The sequence below is a fragment of the Lycorma delicatula genome, chromosome 6 (genome assembly GCF_047948215.1).
Source record: "Lycorma delicatula isolate Av1 chromosome 6, ASM4794821v1, whole genome shotgun sequence".
NCBI lineage: Eukaryota > Metazoa > Arthropoda > Insecta > Hemiptera > Fulgoridae > Lycorma > Lycorma delicatula.
The window spans coordinates 7,046,180-7,068,023 of NC_134460.1; the positions used below are offsets into that span (position 1 = coordinate 7,046,180).

A 21,844-nucleotide genomic window follows, 5' to 3' on the forward strand; every position below is an offset into this window, starting at 1 on the left:
TTTTATAAAAAAAACTAAAGCGCGGAAAAGTAAAATTAATGAAGATGAAGACAATTAATGTTTCTCCCTGTTACAACTTGTTGACCTCCAATGAAGTCGATTTGTCTTATATGATATCCATTTTTGAAAACACTTATCACAGCTTATCAACGATTTGAGAAATATTTTCAGAATGATTATGTTGATGAATTTGCGTGAATTCCAGATCCGTTTAAATTTACTCGTGCAGAAGAAGAGAATCTGATCGAGTTGTCTTGTCATAATATGTTGAAAACAATATTTGGCAGTGTGAAATTAATTGCATTTTGAATGTCAGTAAAAGATGAATACCCACTTGTAAAGTTGTATAGCCCAGAAAATTTTAATTCCATTTGTGACTTCTTATTTGTGAAAAGCTGGATTTTCAACCGTTGCCTTGATAAAATCCAAGTATTACGAGCAAGTCATTGTGTAGAAGGAAGTGGCTAGTTTAATTCCACAATTTGACAAAATGCAGCAACCAACAAGCTCATCCATCAAACTAATTATTATATTAGTTGAATTTGTTAAATTACTACAATTTAAAGGTTGTTATATTTATATTTACCTAACCCTTCCAAAAGATTGGTTATTTTAAAATTTGACAAGGGTACCATCAAAAAATCTGGAATCGATAAGGGCACTGAGAATCAAAAAAATTTTGGAAACAATTGTCATATATTATGATAAATAAAGTGCTCGTGTGTTAGTAAAAAAGTAATTAGTACAACTAAAAACAGTTACTAATTAATCGGTTATAAATTCATAATTAATAGAAATAAGTAATCACAAAAGTAAGTAACTACAGACAATATTTGATTACAATAAATTAATAAGTACATTAATAATTACAAAAATGAAATAAATAACTATTTACATTATATATATTAAATACTATAAATAACAATTATTATACTATAAATTACATATGGTTCCCACAAGCAGTAAATATAGATTTAATCGAGAATTTTTGGAAAAAGTCAGGAAATATTGCAAGAAAAATCATAGAATTGCATTTTTGTTGCCAAATTAAGATTATGTTAGTTATTAAAGTATTTTTTAAGTAATGCCAAAATGTATTTGTTATACTTTCCTGGCATCAGGAAGTGGCAACCCCATCGCCCAGCACATTGCAACTATGTGCTGTAAGTAGCCATTGACATGTCCTGTTTTTACTTACATTCTCCAATTATTCTTTTATATAAAAACAGAAATTTCCAAATTGCAGTTAATTTTTTCACTGGTGAAATTTTAACATAACGTTACCATTGGAAAATTTAAAGGTTGTTAAAAGTTTTCTTGGAATTTCTCTCAACCACCGTGAATTTTTTTATATTTTTTTAAGGTTATTAATTGCTTTAAATGGCATCTAAAATAACTTTTTAATGACTATTGGTTAGATATAAACTTACACCCAAAATTAAGTTGGTTAGATGTGTAAAAAACATTTTGGGCTGGGCAGTATGGTCCAAAAGGCAGTAACTTCACACAATAAAAGAAACCAGCATAATAAAATAATTAATATAAGGAATTCTTAGCTTTTGAAAAGTTTTTCATCTCTTTAAATCAACAGACTAAAACTTTGATCAACAGTTGTGAGAACGGTGATTGTAATACATCTGTGTGTTCTTTACCTGGATCTTCTGATCAGAGTAATAGCATTTCAGTAGTAAATCATACAATTGAATCCTTGACTTCATTTGTGCAAAATGACAACACAATTACTTATTTTTTTATAAAGATGATGTTTCTAAGGCGGAGTTTATGTGGGTTCTCATTGTTGTACAAATTAAGTTATCCTTAAGTTCGTGTGAAGATTTTGGTGTAGCTTTTAAAATTTTTATTTGTTCTGTTTCAGTTTTCTTTTCTGTTAATTTTAGTCACAGTGATTTTAGCTTTCCTTTAAGTTGTGGTTGTACATATATTCTCAGTTAAATTGAAATCTGTGTTTCTTCGCATTTTTATGCAAATTAAGTTATTAAATATTGTTTTTTGTTTACTTTGTTAAATAATGTAGCCTAGTTTTTGTGAAAAAATTTTTAACAATCTTAGGTGCAAGCCAATTATTTTTAAAACTTGCTTTGTTAGCTTTTATTTCTTATCTGTGTTACTTTTAGTTACCATGATATTTGTTTTTTTGCAAGAAACTTATTAAATATTGTCATTGTTTTTTTTTTACTTCGCAGTGTAATTTACTGAAACAATTTATCACAAAAAATAGCGTAATTTTAAATGTATATTTTAAAAAATCATTGAAAAATAAACATTAAAAATTAATGTAATTATAAAAAAAGCCGGGAGTTGGGCAGCTGTGGGGATGGTGGAGGCTGTAAAAAAATAAAATATGTATATATTTTGTGGAGTAAATAGCAGTAACATAACATTATGAGAGTCAGGAAATGTTTACTAAATTGGTCAGGAAAAATGATTCTTAGAATTCGGTGGGAACTCTGTTACGGTTCAAAAAGTTAAGTTTTAGGGGTTTTAACAATTAAGAATACAATCGACTTTTTTTTGTAATTTATTTCCTTCTAATATTCTTTGTATGAAGAGTATATTAAGGTAATTTATTAAAATGTAGAAAACCTTTCTTGTGATTAAATTTATTTATTTGACAACAACTGTGAGATATTATTTTTATTAATTTTAGTTGTATTTACTATTATTGTATAATTTTAGTTGTCCGTCTGTCTGTGTCAGACGGACGGACAGATAGACAGACAAAAGTATAAAAACCGTTTGCCACCCAGAGTACAGAATTTGATAAGGATTATTATTTTTTACTAATAGCACTTTCGATATTTTCCCTCATCATCAGTTAACTTTTTCTTCCAAATCACACATTAAATTCAACCATTAAAATTATAACATATAAAAATATGTAGTCATAAATATTAAAAGATTAAAAAAATTTTTCATTATGTGGCTAGTCACACATACAGTACTGTAATGTTATGTAATATTTTTTTGCTAAGTTGGTATACATATATATATATATATATATTTATATATATATAAAAAAAATATATTTATTTTTTTTTTTAAAATATTTTTATTTTTTTTTTAAATAAGGTTATATATCTAATAAGTTATATGTTGCTATTTTATCATTTGTTCAGCTTGATTAATTACATTGTAAAATTCATGTAACATCATGAAACTATAATTATGTGTCAACCTGTTGTAGTAAATAAATGATTAGTCTTCATCAGTAATAGCTAATTTTTCCTATTGTGAACAACTTTCTTTTTTTTAGGACAATATCAGTTGAATATCTTAATTACTTATATATATAACGGAATAAATATAATAATGAATAATCCGCATGAACTAATACATGATAATATTACATTGCTTAGTTTCATTGTTCCATTTAATCCTGGCTTAGAAAATGTCTTCAGAAAGGTAAGTAATACTCACACACATTATTACTAATTATATCACACACTATTACTAATTATATCTTGTAGTTCAATAGCCACTTAATATCTACATTAAGGTCTTAAATATTGGCCTAAAATAATTAATTGGGTATCAGCTAGTTGACAAGTTTAACTTTGTGACAACAATCTGAATTCATGAGAATGATTTTTCATGAATTCAGTGCTTATTTCTTATATTTTTGAAAATATTTATGGAACATTTATTATTAGCAACATTTATTATTAGCAACATTTACGTGATTGTGTGTTAAGCTAAAACTAATTACAGGAGATTGGAAAAATTAAGGCATGTTAATTACATAGATGTGTGTGTGTGTGAGTGGAGAGAGAGTGATTCACAAAGGATGTAACAAACTTCTACTGGTGAAAATAAGAAGAAAGTTCTTATAAACATACGTTCAGAAGTGCTTCCTTCGTTGGTGAGTATTGGCTGGCGAAAGATGTCATCTGATTTTTTTTTTTTACTTTGGGTAAAAAGTTAACCCAGACTGTAATTATTAGGAACGAAATTAAGGTTTAAATTTAGATGTTTTATGTTGAAAATACATTATTCTATGTTTGGCATAACATGTAAGTAATCTTGTTAAATGGTTAGTAAACATATAAAAGTTGTAGAAAATTTTATTCTGAGCAAAATAGTGTGAATATAGTCCACAGAAACTAAATACAAATTACAGGATACATTAATTAAATACAAATACAGGAATTTAGAAGTTTAATAAAAAGAAAACATACCAAAATGTGGCAAATTTTTACTAACAATCAACAAACAATCTTTTTGGTGGCTTTGTGCATTTGAACTGGGTTGTTTTGTATTAGTTGTACTACACAGAGAATTCTATTAACCAACTCTTCTCTTGTATTATACTTTTGTTCATATACTAATGATTTCCGCTGGAATTAGTCAAAAGATGTTAAGTCAGGCTACCTTGGAGGCCATTGACAGATCCACAACTTCTGATGCACTTGTTTAAAAAAAGTTACACAGTTGTATTCAGTGCATTTGAAGCAGTTAAACTTATACTTTTAGACTGATGTGTTCTTTTTTAGTTTGTGGATCTTGGGTATTTTGTTTGTGGTGTATAAAAGATTTACCTTTTTCCTGAAAACATTAACAATTATTCATTTCTTTGGTTATTGCGAGTTCATTCAATTATCTGCTGACACAAACGTCTGTTTTGGATAATATCTACAAAATGCTATATGCTTATGCTACTTAGGATATCTACACAACATGCATCAAGACATATTAAGAATAATTAGGATATTTGTGTTTTGAATCTGTGTTTGTCTATTTTGGATAAGGTAAAATATGTAGGTAGTTGGGTTTGTTTTATTGTTGAGGGTAAAAATGTCTTCTGGATATGAGTGATTGTGCGATCATTATCCTGGATTGAGGTTCAGCAGTGTGTTGTGATACATTCTTAAAAACATTTTTTACTACTTTTTTTTTTGGGGGCAGAACAACTGTACTGTGGCATATAATACTGAGAAAATTCACTTGAAAGACCATTTGATCTTTGGAAGTACACATATTTAAAATCTTATATTACTTTTCTTTTTCTTTTTAGGGAATGTTTGCAGTTCCAAATAAAATGGGATTTAATGAAGTTGTCTATCATTTACTAAATATAATTTATCCAGCGAAATGTAAAGAAACATTAGTGTGGCCTTGTCTCAGTAGGAAGGATGAAATGAAGTTTAGATCAGATGTTGCTAAGTTTATTGCTTTTATCAATGAAGTAAGTGTGTAGTTATTTCAAAAATTATTTTTATTTATATTTCTTTTTTGTATCTCAAACTTCAAAAAACTGCACTAGTAATCTCTTAGTTATTATATCTCGTAATCTCTTTCTTATTTAGATGAAATCTTTTTTTTATTTTTAGGAAAAAAATGTTAGTCAGTAAGCATCGACATGCTTAAGTGCTTTTGTATCTCCCCATTAATTGTAGTGGATCTGTAGATAATGAGGACATTATTTCTAATATGTCTTGGACTTGCATCAGTCCCTTTATATAAAATAAATTCTTCAGAATAAGATCTTTCACAAACTATCACAAAATATATGCACCTCTTAAAGATGTAGTGGCAATGAAAAATTATGTGTACCTGTATTTAAGCCACAATTTTTTCATACCAGTGTCAATACCATCCCAATGGTTGTGGAAAATGTATTCATCAAATGAAGAAGGAGTACTTACATTATTTTCCTTGGAAGAAGAAAAAGAAAATAGGAGATTAGTAATAGCATAATACTATTAAAATTTGGTTATATACTAATATATGACAAAAATGTTTTGTACTATTCTCCTCTACTGATCCATTTACTGAATAAAAGAATTTTAAAATGACAGTTACTTTAAAAATCATGAGAGGTCTAAATTATTTTCACTGTGTAGCTGAGTGACAAATTATTGATAGATTACTATAAAGAAGGATAAAAAACTAATGACACAATGTTATGCCATTTGAATTGTAAGTGTGTAGAAAAATAAAGAACATTCTGCTGTGATGAGTAAATATATTTTTTATTTATTTCTGTAGAAAGATCATTATTTAATGGTTGACCCTGATTACTATGCCTTTTGGGCAAATTAGGACTGAATAAACTTTGTACAGCTGTATGCAGATTTTGAGGCTAGAGAAGTTCTGTTTCATTTAGAGGTTGATCTAAAATCTAATAATATACATGTGTATATAAAAACAAACTTGTAGGTTTATACAGAAGGGAAAAATGTTATGAATTTGAGAAGAAGAAAGTAGTTAATCATTTTAGAGAAGAGTGTACTGGAATATGAATTCTGAGCAGGTTTGTAAGATCCTAACTATATGAAGCTGTAAAAATTGATGATATGCCATCACAACTATATTATGTTCTGGCAAAATAGGGCTGAATAAATTCTAGAAATTAATAAGAAAAATGTTTATAAACCGGAAATATTACCTGCTGTGTAAGGCCATATTTGTATACAACAAAGGGTTTCACTAAATAAACTGATATAGTTGATCATTGTAACTTTATTGAGAAACTTTCACACAGTTCATTCACCAAAGCATGCTTGTGCCACAATGCTTTATTAATTAGATACCAGTTTACCTGACTTTGCAGCTTCAGGATGATATGGTCTCTAAGTCTTCTTAGAGCAGGACAGCATATTTCAAAATATAATTTGATGGGATCACTTCCATAAATTCAATACAACAGGGTTATGCCTCGCTAAGTGTTGGATGAAATCTCGTGAATGAACAGGCTGTATTAAAGATATTACAGGCGTTCCACCTTTCAGTTTGGCATGAAGACCTCACATTCATATATCTTCATTAAGTGAAGGTAAACCTTACTTTGACTTCAAAGCAAGAGCATGAACTCTTTTACAGGGGAAGTAGAGCAACATAACTAAATATTGAAGGTAAAATTTAAAAGGTACTTTACCTTTCGAAGTAAAAGTACAGGCGGTACCTTTTAGAAGTACAAATTTTGTTTTAGTCACAGGAAGATTAAAATTCTACTGATTCACTTAGCTTTCCATGAGAACTAATTTCATCTCATCCCTTCCTTCCATTAAAAGAAGTTTTATACTGTTGCCTTTTTAGAGCAGAAACAGAAGAGCAAGTGAGCTTTAATGCCAGGGCCAAGAAAAGCCTTATGAACTTTCCCTGGTGAAGTATTTTTCCACATTTAGGTGGTATTTTAAAAACTGTTTTCAGATTGGACAAGTAGCCTCCCACAAATTTGCAGAATTTGGTAACTCTTCAGCAAGATACTCAAATTCCAGCTTGAAGAATAAAACGCTATCTCATTTGTAAAAGTTAGCCATTCACCGTAGCATGTAGTCTGTTACAATGGATGTGATTGTTAACTGAATATCAGGGTACATTTTATAATAAAAATAAAAATGCTTGCATATTTGTCATTCAAAAGGGGGGAAAACTTTATGATACACTTTTTTAATAAAAGTTATCAAAATGTAATTTTTGAAAGTAAAAAATTATATTTTTGTATTTTGTCTATTGTCCTTATTATACCAATGTGTAATTTACATAATTGTATAATTTTGTTAATTCTTTGTCATTTTTATAATTCTTATAATTGTCATTCTTTATTTTAGATCACAGAACATAATTTGGTTACTCCTTTAAATTCATCATTAATGTTGGCACCTGGTGATCCTCAAGTTGTCAATTTTGTGTGGAGATTGTCACTTTATGCTCTCATGGTGATTACCAAAAGGAAATACGGTAAGGAAGCTAAATTATTTATGTATTCTTTATTTTGAGATTATATTACTTCTTAAGACAAAAATCCAATTAATCCGACATCAGTATTTGCTCAGCTGATTTCTGAGATTGAGCCTATCTCATATTAATTTATTACTTGTACTGGAGTGAACCGATGCAGAAAAAGTACAAAGTTCTTGTAAACAGAAGAAGCAGTTACGGGTAATAAAATCAGTTTCTTATAAGCAAAAAAATATTTTTGTTTGAATCATTTCAGGTATTAGACGGATCAAAATTCAGGTTTTTAAATAAAATTAAGATACAAAGTTTTATTTTATTTTTTTAAATACGTTCAAGTTCTCTTGTGGACAAATGAACGGGTGGAAAAGTTCTTTTAAATATATAATTAAAAATGCATATTTTTTTATATGCATTTTTAATATTATGCATTTTTTTATTATTTTATCACATATTCGTTGATATGTGATAATCAACGAATATGTGATAATTTAGAAAATGTGTTAATTTTATTGTGTAGGATAATTTAAAATACATAGAACCACAAAAATGATGCGTGTCACCAGCTCTGACCAGTGAAAATGTTCATCTTTCTTTTCCAACTATCTCTAAAAGTAAACATTTTTTATTGTCCAGACCGATCATAAAATGTATCGATAATGATGAGCTCCAAAATCCAAAGAATTGCAGTAACTTGGACACTCAAATCCAGTTAAAAGAGAATATATTTACATAAAACTAGATTTTAACGTGGATTGTGCAGTATAACTTAGCAAATACAAGGGTTATTTTTTTTTCAAGGTCCGATCGATCACAAAATTAATACCACAGTGAAAATAAAAGTTTTTTTATTTGTAACAAGTACTTACATAGTTACACTATTTCTCTACATAATCACCACTCCGATTTAGACGTTTGTCGTAGCGTGGTTCCAACTTTCCAATACCTTCGTCACCGCCTGTGTTTTCAGCCATGTTTCTACGCTGCTCTGCAGCTTGATGTCTGTGCCAAAATGTTGTCCTCCTAGCTAGCGTTTCATGTGAGCAAAGAGGTGTAAAGGTATCTTCAACGTCTATGAAGGGCAATTCAGATTAAGCGGGGAGGAATGTTTTCATCAGGCATTGTCTTTCTCCATGACAATGCTCGGCCGCACACTGCAGCTGTAACAAAAGCCTCTGCAGCGTTTTTGTCGGGAAGTGTTTAATCACCCATCATACAGCCCAGACTTGGCTGTATGATGGGTGAGAATCTTTTACATACATACTTAAGAATCATTTTCACAACTTTAACCATTATTTCAGAATTCTTGTTTACAGATTTGCCGTATTTTAAAAAGAAGGGAATGTTTTTACTTCCTTGTATGAAGTAAAGGAAGGATTGTGATCGTGAAAAATTTCGGTTTTCAGATTTCAACGGAAGTATCCATTTTGACTAGTTTTGGGGTGAATCCAGAAAATTTGGATTTTGGACTTTTTCTTAACTTTAGTAATAAGTTTTTTTTTGAGAGCTTTTCAACGGTATATTATAAGTGGTACTTACTTTCATTGATTCCAGAATTATAGCCAAATAAAATTTTAATTAATGAAATCGGTTTCAATCAGACTGCATGTACTTATATTTTTTTAACTTTTTTTTTTAATTTAACTGCAGTGATTTATTTATAATTATTAACTTTGTAAAAAAAGTTTTACAATAAATAATAATTCAACAATAATAAAATAAAAATGAAAATAATCGTAAGTTATTAGTGGAATAGAATTTTATGTACGTTTCATTTTAATTCAAAAATTTTTACAGCGGTTAATAATTGTTAATAAATCAATATATTTAAGTTATAAAAAAAAATGTATGTGAAGTTGGGATTTGAACTGATGTGTGCACGGTTACAGATCCGACACGTTCTCACTTGCATCGCATAACTACTTGAGTGATGTGAAACAAAATCATTATATATAAAATAGTGATACGGACAGCACAAAAAATGTGATGCAATTTGGTTCCACCACATTGCAATTGTGTAACTGTCCGCTTTATTAAAGAATTGGAGAATCGTATCTCACTTTCAAATGAAGTAAGTTTAAATGAAGTGCAGCAAAAAATGTGTATATGTAATTTAATAGGCGTACAAAGAAGTTCTGTGCCGGCCTCCGTGACACAAGTGATAGTGTCTTGGCCTTTCACCCGAACGTACCGGGTTTGAATCCCGGTCAGGCATGGCATTTTCACACGCTACAAATCATTCACCTCATCCTCTTAACTGTGGACCCGGAAATTTAAAAAAAAAATAAAAAAAAAAGGAAATCATTTCATGTACACATCAAATTTTTTTGTGAAAGAATATGAAACTACCGATTTATTATTATTGAAAAGTTTTATTAATAGTAATTCAGTTTTTCTTTTTTTAATATATGCTATAAATAACAAAACGTGAAATAAGCTTACGTCTAAGTTGTCATGAATTGAAATAATGTTAATAAATCTAAAAGTTTAATAGATAATGATGTATATTTTTATGTTCTAATATACTTTACATGTGTTGCAGGTATTGAAATTCCATATATTGATCAGACAAGTCTTCATCCTCTTATAATAAAAGCACGAATAATGGCAGTATTTCTTATGCCATTTTATTTTAATGTTGATAGTGTAATTAGTCAACTCGATGAGCATCGACAGTATGTTAGTTACATGTTAAAACTGTCAAGGTTGGTATAATTTGTATAATGTATGTAATTCAAAACTTTTATTCATTAAAAAGTAGGACTTAGCATGTAAATAAAACACTTTTTAAATACTTGGAAATACATACATTTTCAGATCTTTTAGAACTGTTTCTTCATCACTGATGAAATATTAATATGAAGTTAGTATTTTTCTAATGATGTATTATAAAATAATTACTTTATAAATTAACTGCATCGTAAGTATTGTTTTATTTTGAAAGTGAATCGTTAATTTTTTTATTTATATCATATTATTTTGTGATTGCAAGATACAGAACTATTATTCAGATATGATATTAATGTACCCGTTAGTTGTGATATTTGCATTAACAGTTTTACATTTTTTCATGCTGGTGTTTTTAGTTCTATTACTGATTAATTTTATCAATATTTTTGCTAATAACATCGGTTAATCTTTAGCCAGAATTCTGAAAAATGTTTTGTTTAAAATTTATTTGCTTTTTATTTTGTCTGTTACAGTTTAAAAAAAAATCCTTATAATAATATCAAAAACAATTTTTCCAAGAAGAGATAGAATGTATTAGTTGTTTATTCGTCTTTTTTTGACATCAAATAGAAATGCATGTACTTAAAAAACTAATAGTTAAAAAGCACAAACGTGTCAGTCTTGAGAATTAGCTACCGACAAGATCACTTGATGGCGTTGTATTTTTTAGTTTTGGAACTGGTTAGGTGGGAAGGACCCCACCAGGTTGGTCTAGTGGTGAACTCATTGCAAGTCAGCTGATTTTTATGTCAAGAGTTCTAATGTTCAAATCTTTGTAAAGTTATTTTTATATGGATTTGAATACTAGATCATGGATACCAGTGTTGTTTGGTGGTTGGATTTCAATTAACCACACATCTCAGGAATGGTCTGCCTGAGACTGCACAAGACTGTACCTTATTTACATTCATACATATCATCCTCATTCATTCTCTGAAGTAATACCTTACGATGGTTTTAGAGGCTAAACAGCAAAAGAGAGGTGGGAAGGAAATTGCCAGTAGTAATGTATAATGAAGTATGAAACATATACAATATAACATACTTAGAAATAGGTTGGCAAATTCTAGACTAAGCCAAGCCATACTTACTATCTTATATCGTTCTACACTTCCTTATACGTTTCTTATAAAATATATTACAATGAAGTTCTCATTATTTTCAGTGTTTTTTCTTTTTACTGATTTCAGATTTTTCCTTAAACTGTAAAGAATTAGTAAATATGAGAGGAGCACTACGCCATTTGAAATTTTAAAAAATTTCCAGGACGTAATGTTTGCAAATTTATTCTCTTAATTTTTATTTAAATTTTTTTTTGTTGAGGTATGATAGCAGTTGAGTATGAAAAGTTTCTCCTGCCAAAGGGGGTTGTAATATTAAAAAGAGAAATGCTAACTGCAAAATTTGTAAAAATTTTTTATGTTTACAATTCTATATGTTATGAATTTCTATAGTGAAATATAATAAAGTTATATATAATAAAATTGATCTAGACAAGTTAATAGCCAAAAACTATCTTTATTTTCTTAAGGGAAGGAATAGGAGCCTGTGAATGATTTAATGTAAGGTGTAGCCTTGATCTCAGTTACTGAAATTGTAAATTTATTCCATAAGTTATATTTAAATTGGTTTAGCAATTTTTTAAAAATTCTTTTACATTTAATGATGCAAATTTATCTTATCTTTTCATTTATTCATATATTATATTTTTTTCTCTTAATTTTTATTAAATTATTTATGCATTACTTGTAGGAAATTGCATCAAGATTTATTAAAAATTGAAAAAGAAAGAAAAGATGCTGAATTACACTTAAAAAAATTAATTGAAGAAAAAGATATCGATCAGCATTTAAAAAGGAGAATAAATAGTGATGAAATAGATGATGCTCTTAAAGGTATAAAAAAAAATACACCAGACTTAAAAAAAAAAATTGTGTGTATTAGTAGCTTCTCTTAAACCTTTAATATATTGCTTACCTAAAAAAAAAATTTAATTGAAAGAATTTTAATTTTAAATTAAAAAAAGGATGAAATCGTATTTTTTAAATATAATTTTTTCCTTTTTTTAGACTTATTTTTTAAATAAATTTTATTTATTTGTACCCAACGGGATGTCTTACATCCCGTTTAAGACTTGGGGTTGGCATCGCCATGGGATGCACCTAATTTGGCGCTACAACACCTATTATATATTTATAATATTCTCCTCACAAGTTTTCCTTTCAGACTGGTCAGAAGCCATTGTCGTACCAGTACATAAACCTGGTAAGACAAATGAAGCCCCTCCAAGCTACCATGGTGGAGAGAATGGTGACCCGCAGGCTAGCATGGTATTTAGAGAGGCATGGCCTTTTATCTTCAGAACGGTTTCCGAGCAGGATGATTTTCCATTGACCATTTAGTGTCATTGGAAACAGTCATTCAAAACGCTTTCCTACTATGCCAGCTCCTCGTTGCTATATTCTTTGATATCAGAAAGGTGTATTACACGGCCTGGCGATGTAATATTCTATACACCCTCAAAGAATGGGGAGTCATGGGCAACATACTTGCTTTTATCAGAGGTTTCTTAAATGACTGAACTTTCCACGTTATTGTTGGAGATTCTCTTATTAGGTAGCATAATCTTAGAGAATGGAGTACCTCAGGAAGTGTTTTAAGTGCCATCTTATTTTCTATAGCAATCAACAGTATTACTAAATGTGTGCAGCCACCTGTTTCATGTTCGTTATTTGTTGATGATTTTGCTATATATATTATGTCCTGTTCAACAGTCACAGCAGAGAGACTACTACAGAACATTATATCTCGCCTTTGTTACGTTGATTAGATTAAAATAACAATCGTTAATGTGGTTTTATGGTTTATGCCACCCCTTAGAAACACCAAATGGGTCATACATAACAAAAACTGTCCACATCATTTATCATGCCTCCTGCAAGATAAATGATGCCTTCACTAACCGGTATTGTCTGAATTTCATTGTGCTATGATTGCCATGAACTAAGTAGATTTCTTACCAACAAAGGACTATGCTAGAAACATAATTTGTTTTTTTTTTAATGCTTATATCAACTACTTTTTGGACATTAGCCACTAATGTCAGTGGCTTGCTGTGTGACTCCATAGAATGTTGAAGTTTAGTAATATAGAAACCGGTTTATTAAGCATGACAGGCATTTTATGTTACACCTTGTTTCCTAGATACTATTCCTTGAGACATTCTTTGTGTTGTAGACTGCATCAGGTTCAGAAATTTAAAAAAAAGTTTATTTAAAATATCTTAGGTCAGGCATTACGCAATTGACCTTGAAAGACTTGCCAAATGCCTACTGTTCCTATTTAATGTACTCTTCTTATGTTCGGTTTTTTTTTTACAGTACTACTGTTCCAATTCTTAATGCCCGGTTGTTTCCTTAGTAAGATGCGAAACCTGGCCTAACAAATCCTATACTCAAGAGAAGAGAGAACGAGAATGCTACATGTTCCTTTGGCTTAGAAGGATTTCATATTCCAGGACTAAATATCTTTCATTTTCATTGCCTTGTTGGTATAATGTATGTGTCTTCTGAAAAAATGCTGATTAAGCCATTCTTGAACATATCATTTTCAGTTAACTCAATGATTTGATGTATACAGACTGACAAGTGATTCAGTTGATCCTCTAGTATGTTTTTATGCGAGCAACTAGTAGAGTTTCATTTCAAATGTTGTTTTCTCCTTTGGTGAATTACTATCCCTATGAAGAAAAATGTACAATTCATTATTTGTGCAGTTTTGGCTTTAGTTTTTTTAACGACATTTTATATTTCTTTTTTTTTTTAAATTTATATTTCTGTTTTTTTTTTAATAACTTAAAATTGATATTCATCTTTTATTTCATGCTTATCTTTCTTATCGATGAGTTCTTGTGTAATTTTTTGTAGACTGTTAACTATTAATTTTATATCATCTGATCTACTACAAATCAAATTCAGTTCATTTTAATGAGTCTAGTATTATATTATTAATGCTTACTGTAATCCATTTTTCCTTTTTTAGTATAAATAGTGTTTTAAACAGAACTTTTTAGTATTTCATTGTTCTTATTTTAGAATCAAACCATTCACTTGATATGTTCTTAGTCTTAAAATAAATAAGTCAGTATTGCTATTAAATGTACCTGTAAGACCTTGTTTAATGTCATTATATTATATCATGCCTACATTGATGATCATGTTCATAATTAAAGTTCTGTGTGTATCATTATTATGTGATTTGTGTCTGTAAGTTTTACCAAAAATATTTTTTCTTAAGGTGATGTGGCTTTATTAAGTGAGCTTCATATATTTAATTTCCAAATATTTCAGTCATATTCTAAGATTCATATATCACATTTTCTAATGAGAAAATCTGGTTTACGTTTAGATAATACTAGGGCTGTTGAATTTTAATGGAATCATGGATTTTGAATTCTCGCCTCGAAGTTGAAATAGTGAACCATGCATACTGTCAAGGTGTTTTACAATGGTTATGTGAAAAAATTTGCAAAAATAGATCAGAGTTGTGGTGAGATGACTGATTGTTCCTTCAGTATGACAATGTTCCCGCACACTCAGCTTTGTCAATTTGTCAGTGTTATGCCAAAAATCAGTCTTCCCTCAGCCTCCCTACTTGCCAGACCTGGCTCCTTGTGATTTTTGCTTATTTCTGAAATTAAAATCTGTTATGAAATGATGCTGTTTTGTGACTGTTAATGACATTAATACAAATTTGTCACACACCTTAAAGGCCATTTCAAATGAAGCTTAACAATTTGTGAAGTGGAAACAACGCTGGGAAAAGTGTGTGAATAGGTGACGGTAGTACTTTGAAGGGGACAAGGACTAATTATTTGTAAAATTAATAATAAAGATTAAAAAAATAAAGTTCTGTTATTTTCTGAACAGACCTCATATGCAGTTGAAACCATGATATTAAAGGACTTAGTGTATTTATTCTTTATTACTCTTTGCATTAAATTTATTTTTATTATATATTGTGTTAATTGATCTTATTTCTTCCTTAGGTTGAAGAAGACATATTAGAGGTTGTAGATAAAAAAAATAAGCTTTTGGAGGGTATGAGTGAAAGTGTTGAAAAAGGAGAATTATTATGTTTCAATAACGGAATAGAATCATCCGGTGAATGTATATGTAAACCAGGCTTTAGTGGAGATCATTGTGAATTATCTCTTTGTCATAATTATTGTTTACATGGAGAAGATTGTGTTATTATAAATAATAAACCTGTATGTAAATGCAATTCAACATGGAAGGGAGAAAGATGTGATATCGATGTGTGTCTTGGTTATTGTTATAACGGTGGTGATTGTTCAGTTGATAATAAAAAAATACCGAGGTGTAATTGTAGTGATGAATTCACTGGAGAGCGCTGTGATAAACATGTGAAAATGCAGCATCTTTGTATTGCACATTGTAGTTTAATGGTAGCTGGTTTTGATGAACAACAAATAATTGATATGTCATCTAGTCATGAAATTCCCGAAGTTTTAGCAAAACCTCCTTCACCTTGCAGGTATAGTACTTTTTCTTCTTTTGTTAAAAGTTGATTTTCTTTCTAAGCAGTAAGCAATATGAAGTATGAGAACAAATTTAAATAAATGCATATGAAATTTAAACTATTTTATTTTAATCACTACACAGCTACAAAAAAGAAAATGTTTTTTATGTGCGAATGTACTCGAAAAACAAGTTCAAAAAATTCAAAACAAAAAAAGATAGGCTACCATCTTTTGCTACTGTAAAGAATTTTGTTTATATGAAGATGAAAATAACAGCAGATGTTTATTGTGAAACATTAACATAGCTTGGGAGAGTGATACGTAATAAATAGTAATGGATGCTAATGAAGGGAATTAATTTTTTTATATGACATCTCTACCGCTAAGGGTGTACTAAACAAATTTAATTTGCATGCTTCTTACCATCCCCCTTTCAAGCCCCAGATTTGGCACTGTCTGATTTTCATCTGGTCACAAAATTGAAGAATTGGCTGGCTACTTGATACTTCAAAAGTGATGACAGATAGGTACTTCAGCGACGCCATTCTTTGTAGAGGAAATAGACAAACTGATGTCAAATACATGAATTTGTGCAGGTCTTTGTCAAAAAGTAACATGAGAATATATGTAATTTTTGTTTATAGTAACATTTTTCTATTTATTTGTTTATTTTTATTGCTCAACTTGAGGTTAAGTTATAATATTTCTCAGATTTAAATCGTTCTTTACGTGTCTTAATGTTAAGGGTGTGACTTAATACTTGTTAGGGGTGATACACACTCTGTAAGATTGAGCTTTGAGTACTTGAAGGTATGAACATAGCTACCTGGCTTTTAGAGAGCTCTACCTTATATTATACAGCATTCTGATAATATAATATTATTTTGAAATATGATATTTCAGTAAACATAAAAATACTTTATACAAGTTAGAAAAGAAAAATGATATCGATCGAATTGTTGATAAGCTTATTTCATTGAAAACAAAAAGGGAAATACTTCAGCATTTGCCTGGATAGATAGATGAAAACTGAAAAAATTTTGGTCAGAGCAAAAAAAGTAGTAAATAAAAAGAAAAGTGGAAAAGATTTGAGTACATATTTTTATTAAGAAATTTTTTTTGCAAAAGTGACTTTTTTTTAATAAAACAACCTTTTTAAAGTAATCTTTAATAAATCATTTAGATTATTAAATAATAATATTATTAAAGGAAAGAAGCACAATAAGGTCTTATGTTAGCTGTGTAACATAGAGTTCTCTTGTCTAGTTTGATAAAGTTAACTTATTTTTATTTTTTTATAATAAAAAAATAAAACATGAAATTTTTGAAAGATTTTATTATGCTTTATACGAGAGGTTATCTCTAAAGTAAAGACAGTTTCATTATAAAAAAAAACTTATTCTGAAAACTTTAAATATTTTTATTTCTCTTAAACTACATACTTTATTTTACTTCTCTATATAATCGCCACTTTGAAACACCAGGAAAAAGAAGGGCCAGGTCAGAAATCGTTGAGCAATGATCTTTTCTGATTCCATCATTGACAAATTTCAACAGGTCCTCTGTTATTATCGAGGGCCTCCTCAGACATTCTTCATCGTGCACATTAATTCTGATATTTCTAATCCTTTCACACCATTTTTGAACGTTTCTTTCATCCATTACATTATAACCTTACACAGCACCAACTGCCTATGAATTTCAGCCGGCTTAATGTTTTGATGGTTTAAAAAACATATGACTCCATGTATTTCACAGTTGGCTGTAACATCGATTATACTACAAAGCGACAACTTACAGACAACAATGCAGTGTGCTCATTAGTAGCATGGCTATGAAATACACAGGTTCACCGACCTTAAGGAGAGCAATTTCCCAGTGGTCTTTACTTTACAGATATCCCTCGTTCTATACTTGTGCACATATTTATGTAATTTATCCACCGCATAAATAAAATTTGTTCTTGTAGCTAATTTAACAATATTAAACAAAAACTTTGCTTAACTTATGTGAAAATGTTTACGGTCTGTAAAATAACCCATTATTTATTCATTATTTTGCAGGTGTTCAGATTTTATGAATTTGAAGAGTCCTTCAGATAAATTTGTAAGTAGTGATAGAAATAATAATACTACTAAAATGGAACTGTTGCCGTCAGTGAGTAGCGAATATGTAAAATGTAATACAAAGTTATATGAAATTTCTATAGGTATTCTTGCTTTGGTATGCCTGATTTTAATGGGATTGTCAGCTGTACTTGGATTTAAGGTTTTGTCATTAAGAAAACGTCCTCGTATTAAGAAAAGAATTATTGTGAACAAGAATGTTACACCATTAACGTCACTACCACAAAATACTGAACAGTGTGAAATCACTATTGAGAATTGTTGTAATATGAACATTTGTGAAACGGTAAGGTTTTTTGTTTTATGTATATGTATAATTGTAATAATTTTTTTTAAGTTCTAAGAATAACACGGGTGCTTTAATTATCCCTTTGTTGTGTTTATTCTATAATTACAAAATAACTGTTCATTTACATTTGCTTTAATCAAATACAATAGATGGTATACATGCTATATTTTAATGATTTTCCTTCACTTTAAAAAGTATTTTTTTTATCCTGCAGCAGGATCATGGTAAGATTGTAAACTATCTATCTACCTTGAACAAAGGTAAAATCTCATGGTTGCTTAACCTTTTGCTTTTCTCCTTTTTGTTTTTTATTCTTTCTTTTTTGCGCGAGTATTATTGAAATTGGATCGGTTGCTTTCATTTGTAATGGTAGAACCATCTCTCAGTTTATCCAACCATCTCTTGGCCAGAAAAGTATCCATTTCTTTGTTGGGACTTAGCAGAGCAGTGACCTTCTTTGCCCGAGAAACTGTCAAAGGACTAAGGATTGCAAATAAAACCAAACTAATAGCTAAGGTGCTTACATGGTAAAGTTGGGCCTGTTGCTCATAAATTTACTGTACATGGACTTACTGTCCGTGTACTGATATCTGGTTTTATGAAGCAAAATGTTTATTATGCAAAGTTATATATTTTATTTTTATTATAATCTTAAAATTAAGAACTTAAAATACTTATTCTCTAATATCTAGCATCATTGTGCTCCATTTTAGTTTTGGTAATGATGTTATAGATACTATTCCTTTTTTTTGCTAAGAGTTGCATTTACTGTAACATAACATATGTCTTGTTTGATTAAGATTTTATGTAATTGATAATTAATACTCTTTCTATTAAAAACTATTAAAAAAATAGTAATAAAAAACAAAAAAAAATTTAATACCTGTAATGAAATTATTAATTAAAAGTGTATAATGAAAAGGGCCTTTTTTGTTTGTATCATTAAGATCATTAAGGATCTGGTTGCATTCATTCTGATTTTTTTGGTTTTTTTTCTTTTACTTTTTAACAGTTGGCTGTAATTACGTATTACGAAAATAATCAAATTTTTTAATAATTTTATGCTACATCTATGATAGTATTTTAGTCGCTTCATGTTCAGTTATTGGATTTAATTTCATACGTTTGTATGATTTGGTGGTGTTTGGATAATTATTTATTTCAAATTTTTGTTTGTTGTTTTTGTTAAATTGATAAAGAGGTGTTTATCTTGTGCAGTAATGGTTGTTTGTTATCGATCATGGTAATGGATTTTTCTTTTTTAAATAAAGAAACTTTTTATTGCACCGTGACTTTGACTTTGCATTTTTATATATTTGATATTTTGTATATTATTATTGTTCAGTAGTAATGATAGAATTTTTTTCTGGCTTAGCTTAGCTTTTTTGTCTTCCTAGGATTAGGAGTAGTGCAAGCGACCAAAAAAAAAAAGAAGAAAACAAATACTTTGGTGGCGATATTGGGGAGGGAGCCGATCAAAGTTAAAATTTTTTTTTTAATTTTTAAAACTTTTTTGTGTTTATTTAAACTTTAATACTATTAAAAGTTAATAAACTTTTAATACAGTTTTAACTTTTCATAATTCATCCCGATCCCCATAAAAGAATTCTTAGGTAACGTTTTATTTTTATTATTGGTTTACAATTTAGTGGAATTTTGTTTTTGTTACTTCCATTTAACACAGTAAACAGAAAATCAAGAAAAATTCTTTGAAGGTGATTTTGGTGGTGGGGAGCAGAAAATGTTTTGGGTTTTTTAAAGTTTTTTTGGTTTATTTAAATTTATAATGATAATTTTACAGTAAAACTTGATCATTAATTACCTGCACCCCAAAAAAGAAATTTCAGTAACTTTTTCATATTTAATTGTTTTTCTACTATATAAGATTAAGTAAGTAACCGACGCCAGGAAAATATTACAATTTTCTCGTCAGATTTTTTTGTATTTCAGTGACAATACTTTCGGTCACTTATGTAGTTTTAGTGTTACTGTCCTATTTTTCTGTGTTTTATCTATAATTAAAAGCAATATATAATCATAATAATATATTTTTATAACTAAACAATACTATTTGATTTAAAATGAACTTATCAGTATGAAGTATTTTTTATCATATAATATTCAGTACGATTTTCTAATTTTTTAAATTAATACAATCTGAATGAGTTTAAAAATATACACGTAAATATGTTTAAAATATTGTTAATCATACTTAATAAACAAGAGACCCATCAATTTTTTTTTTGTTTTATTAATTTAAAATTCATTGATGGATCCATTATTATTAACAGCAATTTGGTTGATACTTCATGTATAATTTTTAAAGAAGAAAAACACCTGGAATTAAAGCATGTTTGTTGTATAAAGGAAACCAGTATTTTTTCTTAACTTTCATTTTTATTGTTTATATATTTTTCTTGTTAGTAAATGAACCTACTAATTTTACAAAGATTTTGTCATCAAACTAAAAAAAGATAATTTTTGCTAGGTAACTGCCATGTTTGCCACATTCTAATTAATTAAATACATTTAAGGAAAGTTCAAACTGGCACATAGCATTTGTAGTGTTGTAGATGATGGTGTGACTGGTGGAGAAATTTTTAAAAGCTGTTCAATTCCAATTCAGATTTTTAATTTTTTTATGAGTCATTATGGATTTTATTGAAATAAGGATTTTTCCACCTTTAATCCCACCTGGATTTACTTCGGTTAATGATATACTGTATTTCATAATTATGCTTTTCTTTTAATTTTGTTACTTTATATGCAGTATGTATATATTCAAAAGCAAAAACAAAGTTCAGTGCTCTTACTCTTACCTTTTTTTTTCATTTTTTAATTCTCCCTTATGTATCGCTACTGCTTTCAAGGATTGCTCATCATCAGTTGATTAAAATTAAAATTTCAAGATTACACATTAAAATACCATGTTATTACAGATAATTAAAATTTTTTAAACATCTTTGTGGTCGCCACTAAATACAGCACTATACTCACCAGGGGTGTACATAAGGGGGGGGTTACTGGGTTTGAACTCCCCCTTTTGAAGATTTAAGTACTTTTTAATATTAGGCCTGTAAAATAAACATACTATAGATTTACACATATGTATTTGAGTATCTTTTTAAAAATCCATTGAATTCTCTCCTTGTATTTCTCACTCAGAGTAACAAAATCTGTTGACATAAGATCCAGTCTGCCGCTCTTGCATCTTCAATAATTTAATCCCTGTACTTGGAGCTATAACACGTACAGTACATCACTCTATGTACAACATAGTAGCCTTCATTCAGCATTCTTAGAAGGTGGCAGTACTCTCACTGGCGCAGTGGGTGTCAGCATATACCCCTCCTCATCTACTGAAAGAGAGGAAAGACCATCAAAGCTGTGCCACTTATTAAGAAGGTACAATAGTAATGCTGACCTTGTAATAAAATAAGGCCGACACCATATAAAATT

The 21,844-nt window shown here is 29.1% G+C and overlaps 1 protein-coding gene across 10 annotated transcripts in view; it reads left to right on the forward strand.

The window, feature by feature from the left end:
- The window catches only part of LOC142326262 (protein cueball-like), a 46,551-nt gene that overhangs the window by 8,676 nt on the left and 16,031 nt on the right, over window positions 1-21,844 (forward strand). For 4 of the 10 annotated variants that reach the window (XR_012756734.1, XM_075368584.1, XM_075368585.1 and 1 more), the window contains exons 1-3: window positions 12,185-12,323; window positions 15,476-15,984; window positions 18,034-18,382. Coding sequence is in view for 9 of the 10 variants with exons in the window: in XM_075368584.1 (XP_075224699.1) it covers window positions 12,309-12,323; window positions 15,476-15,984; window positions 18,034-18,382 (873 nt within the window). In the remaining variant the exon portion in view is untranslated. Of the gene's footprint in view, window positions 1-3,274; window positions 3,424-5,032; window positions 5,204-7,571; window positions 7,702-10,240; window positions 10,404-12,180; window positions 12,324-15,475; window positions 15,985-18,033; window positions 18,383-21,844 lie in introns of those variants that run through there. The other 6 variants (XM_075368592.1, XM_075368591.1, XM_075368588.1 and 3 more) reach the window with 4 other exon arrangements.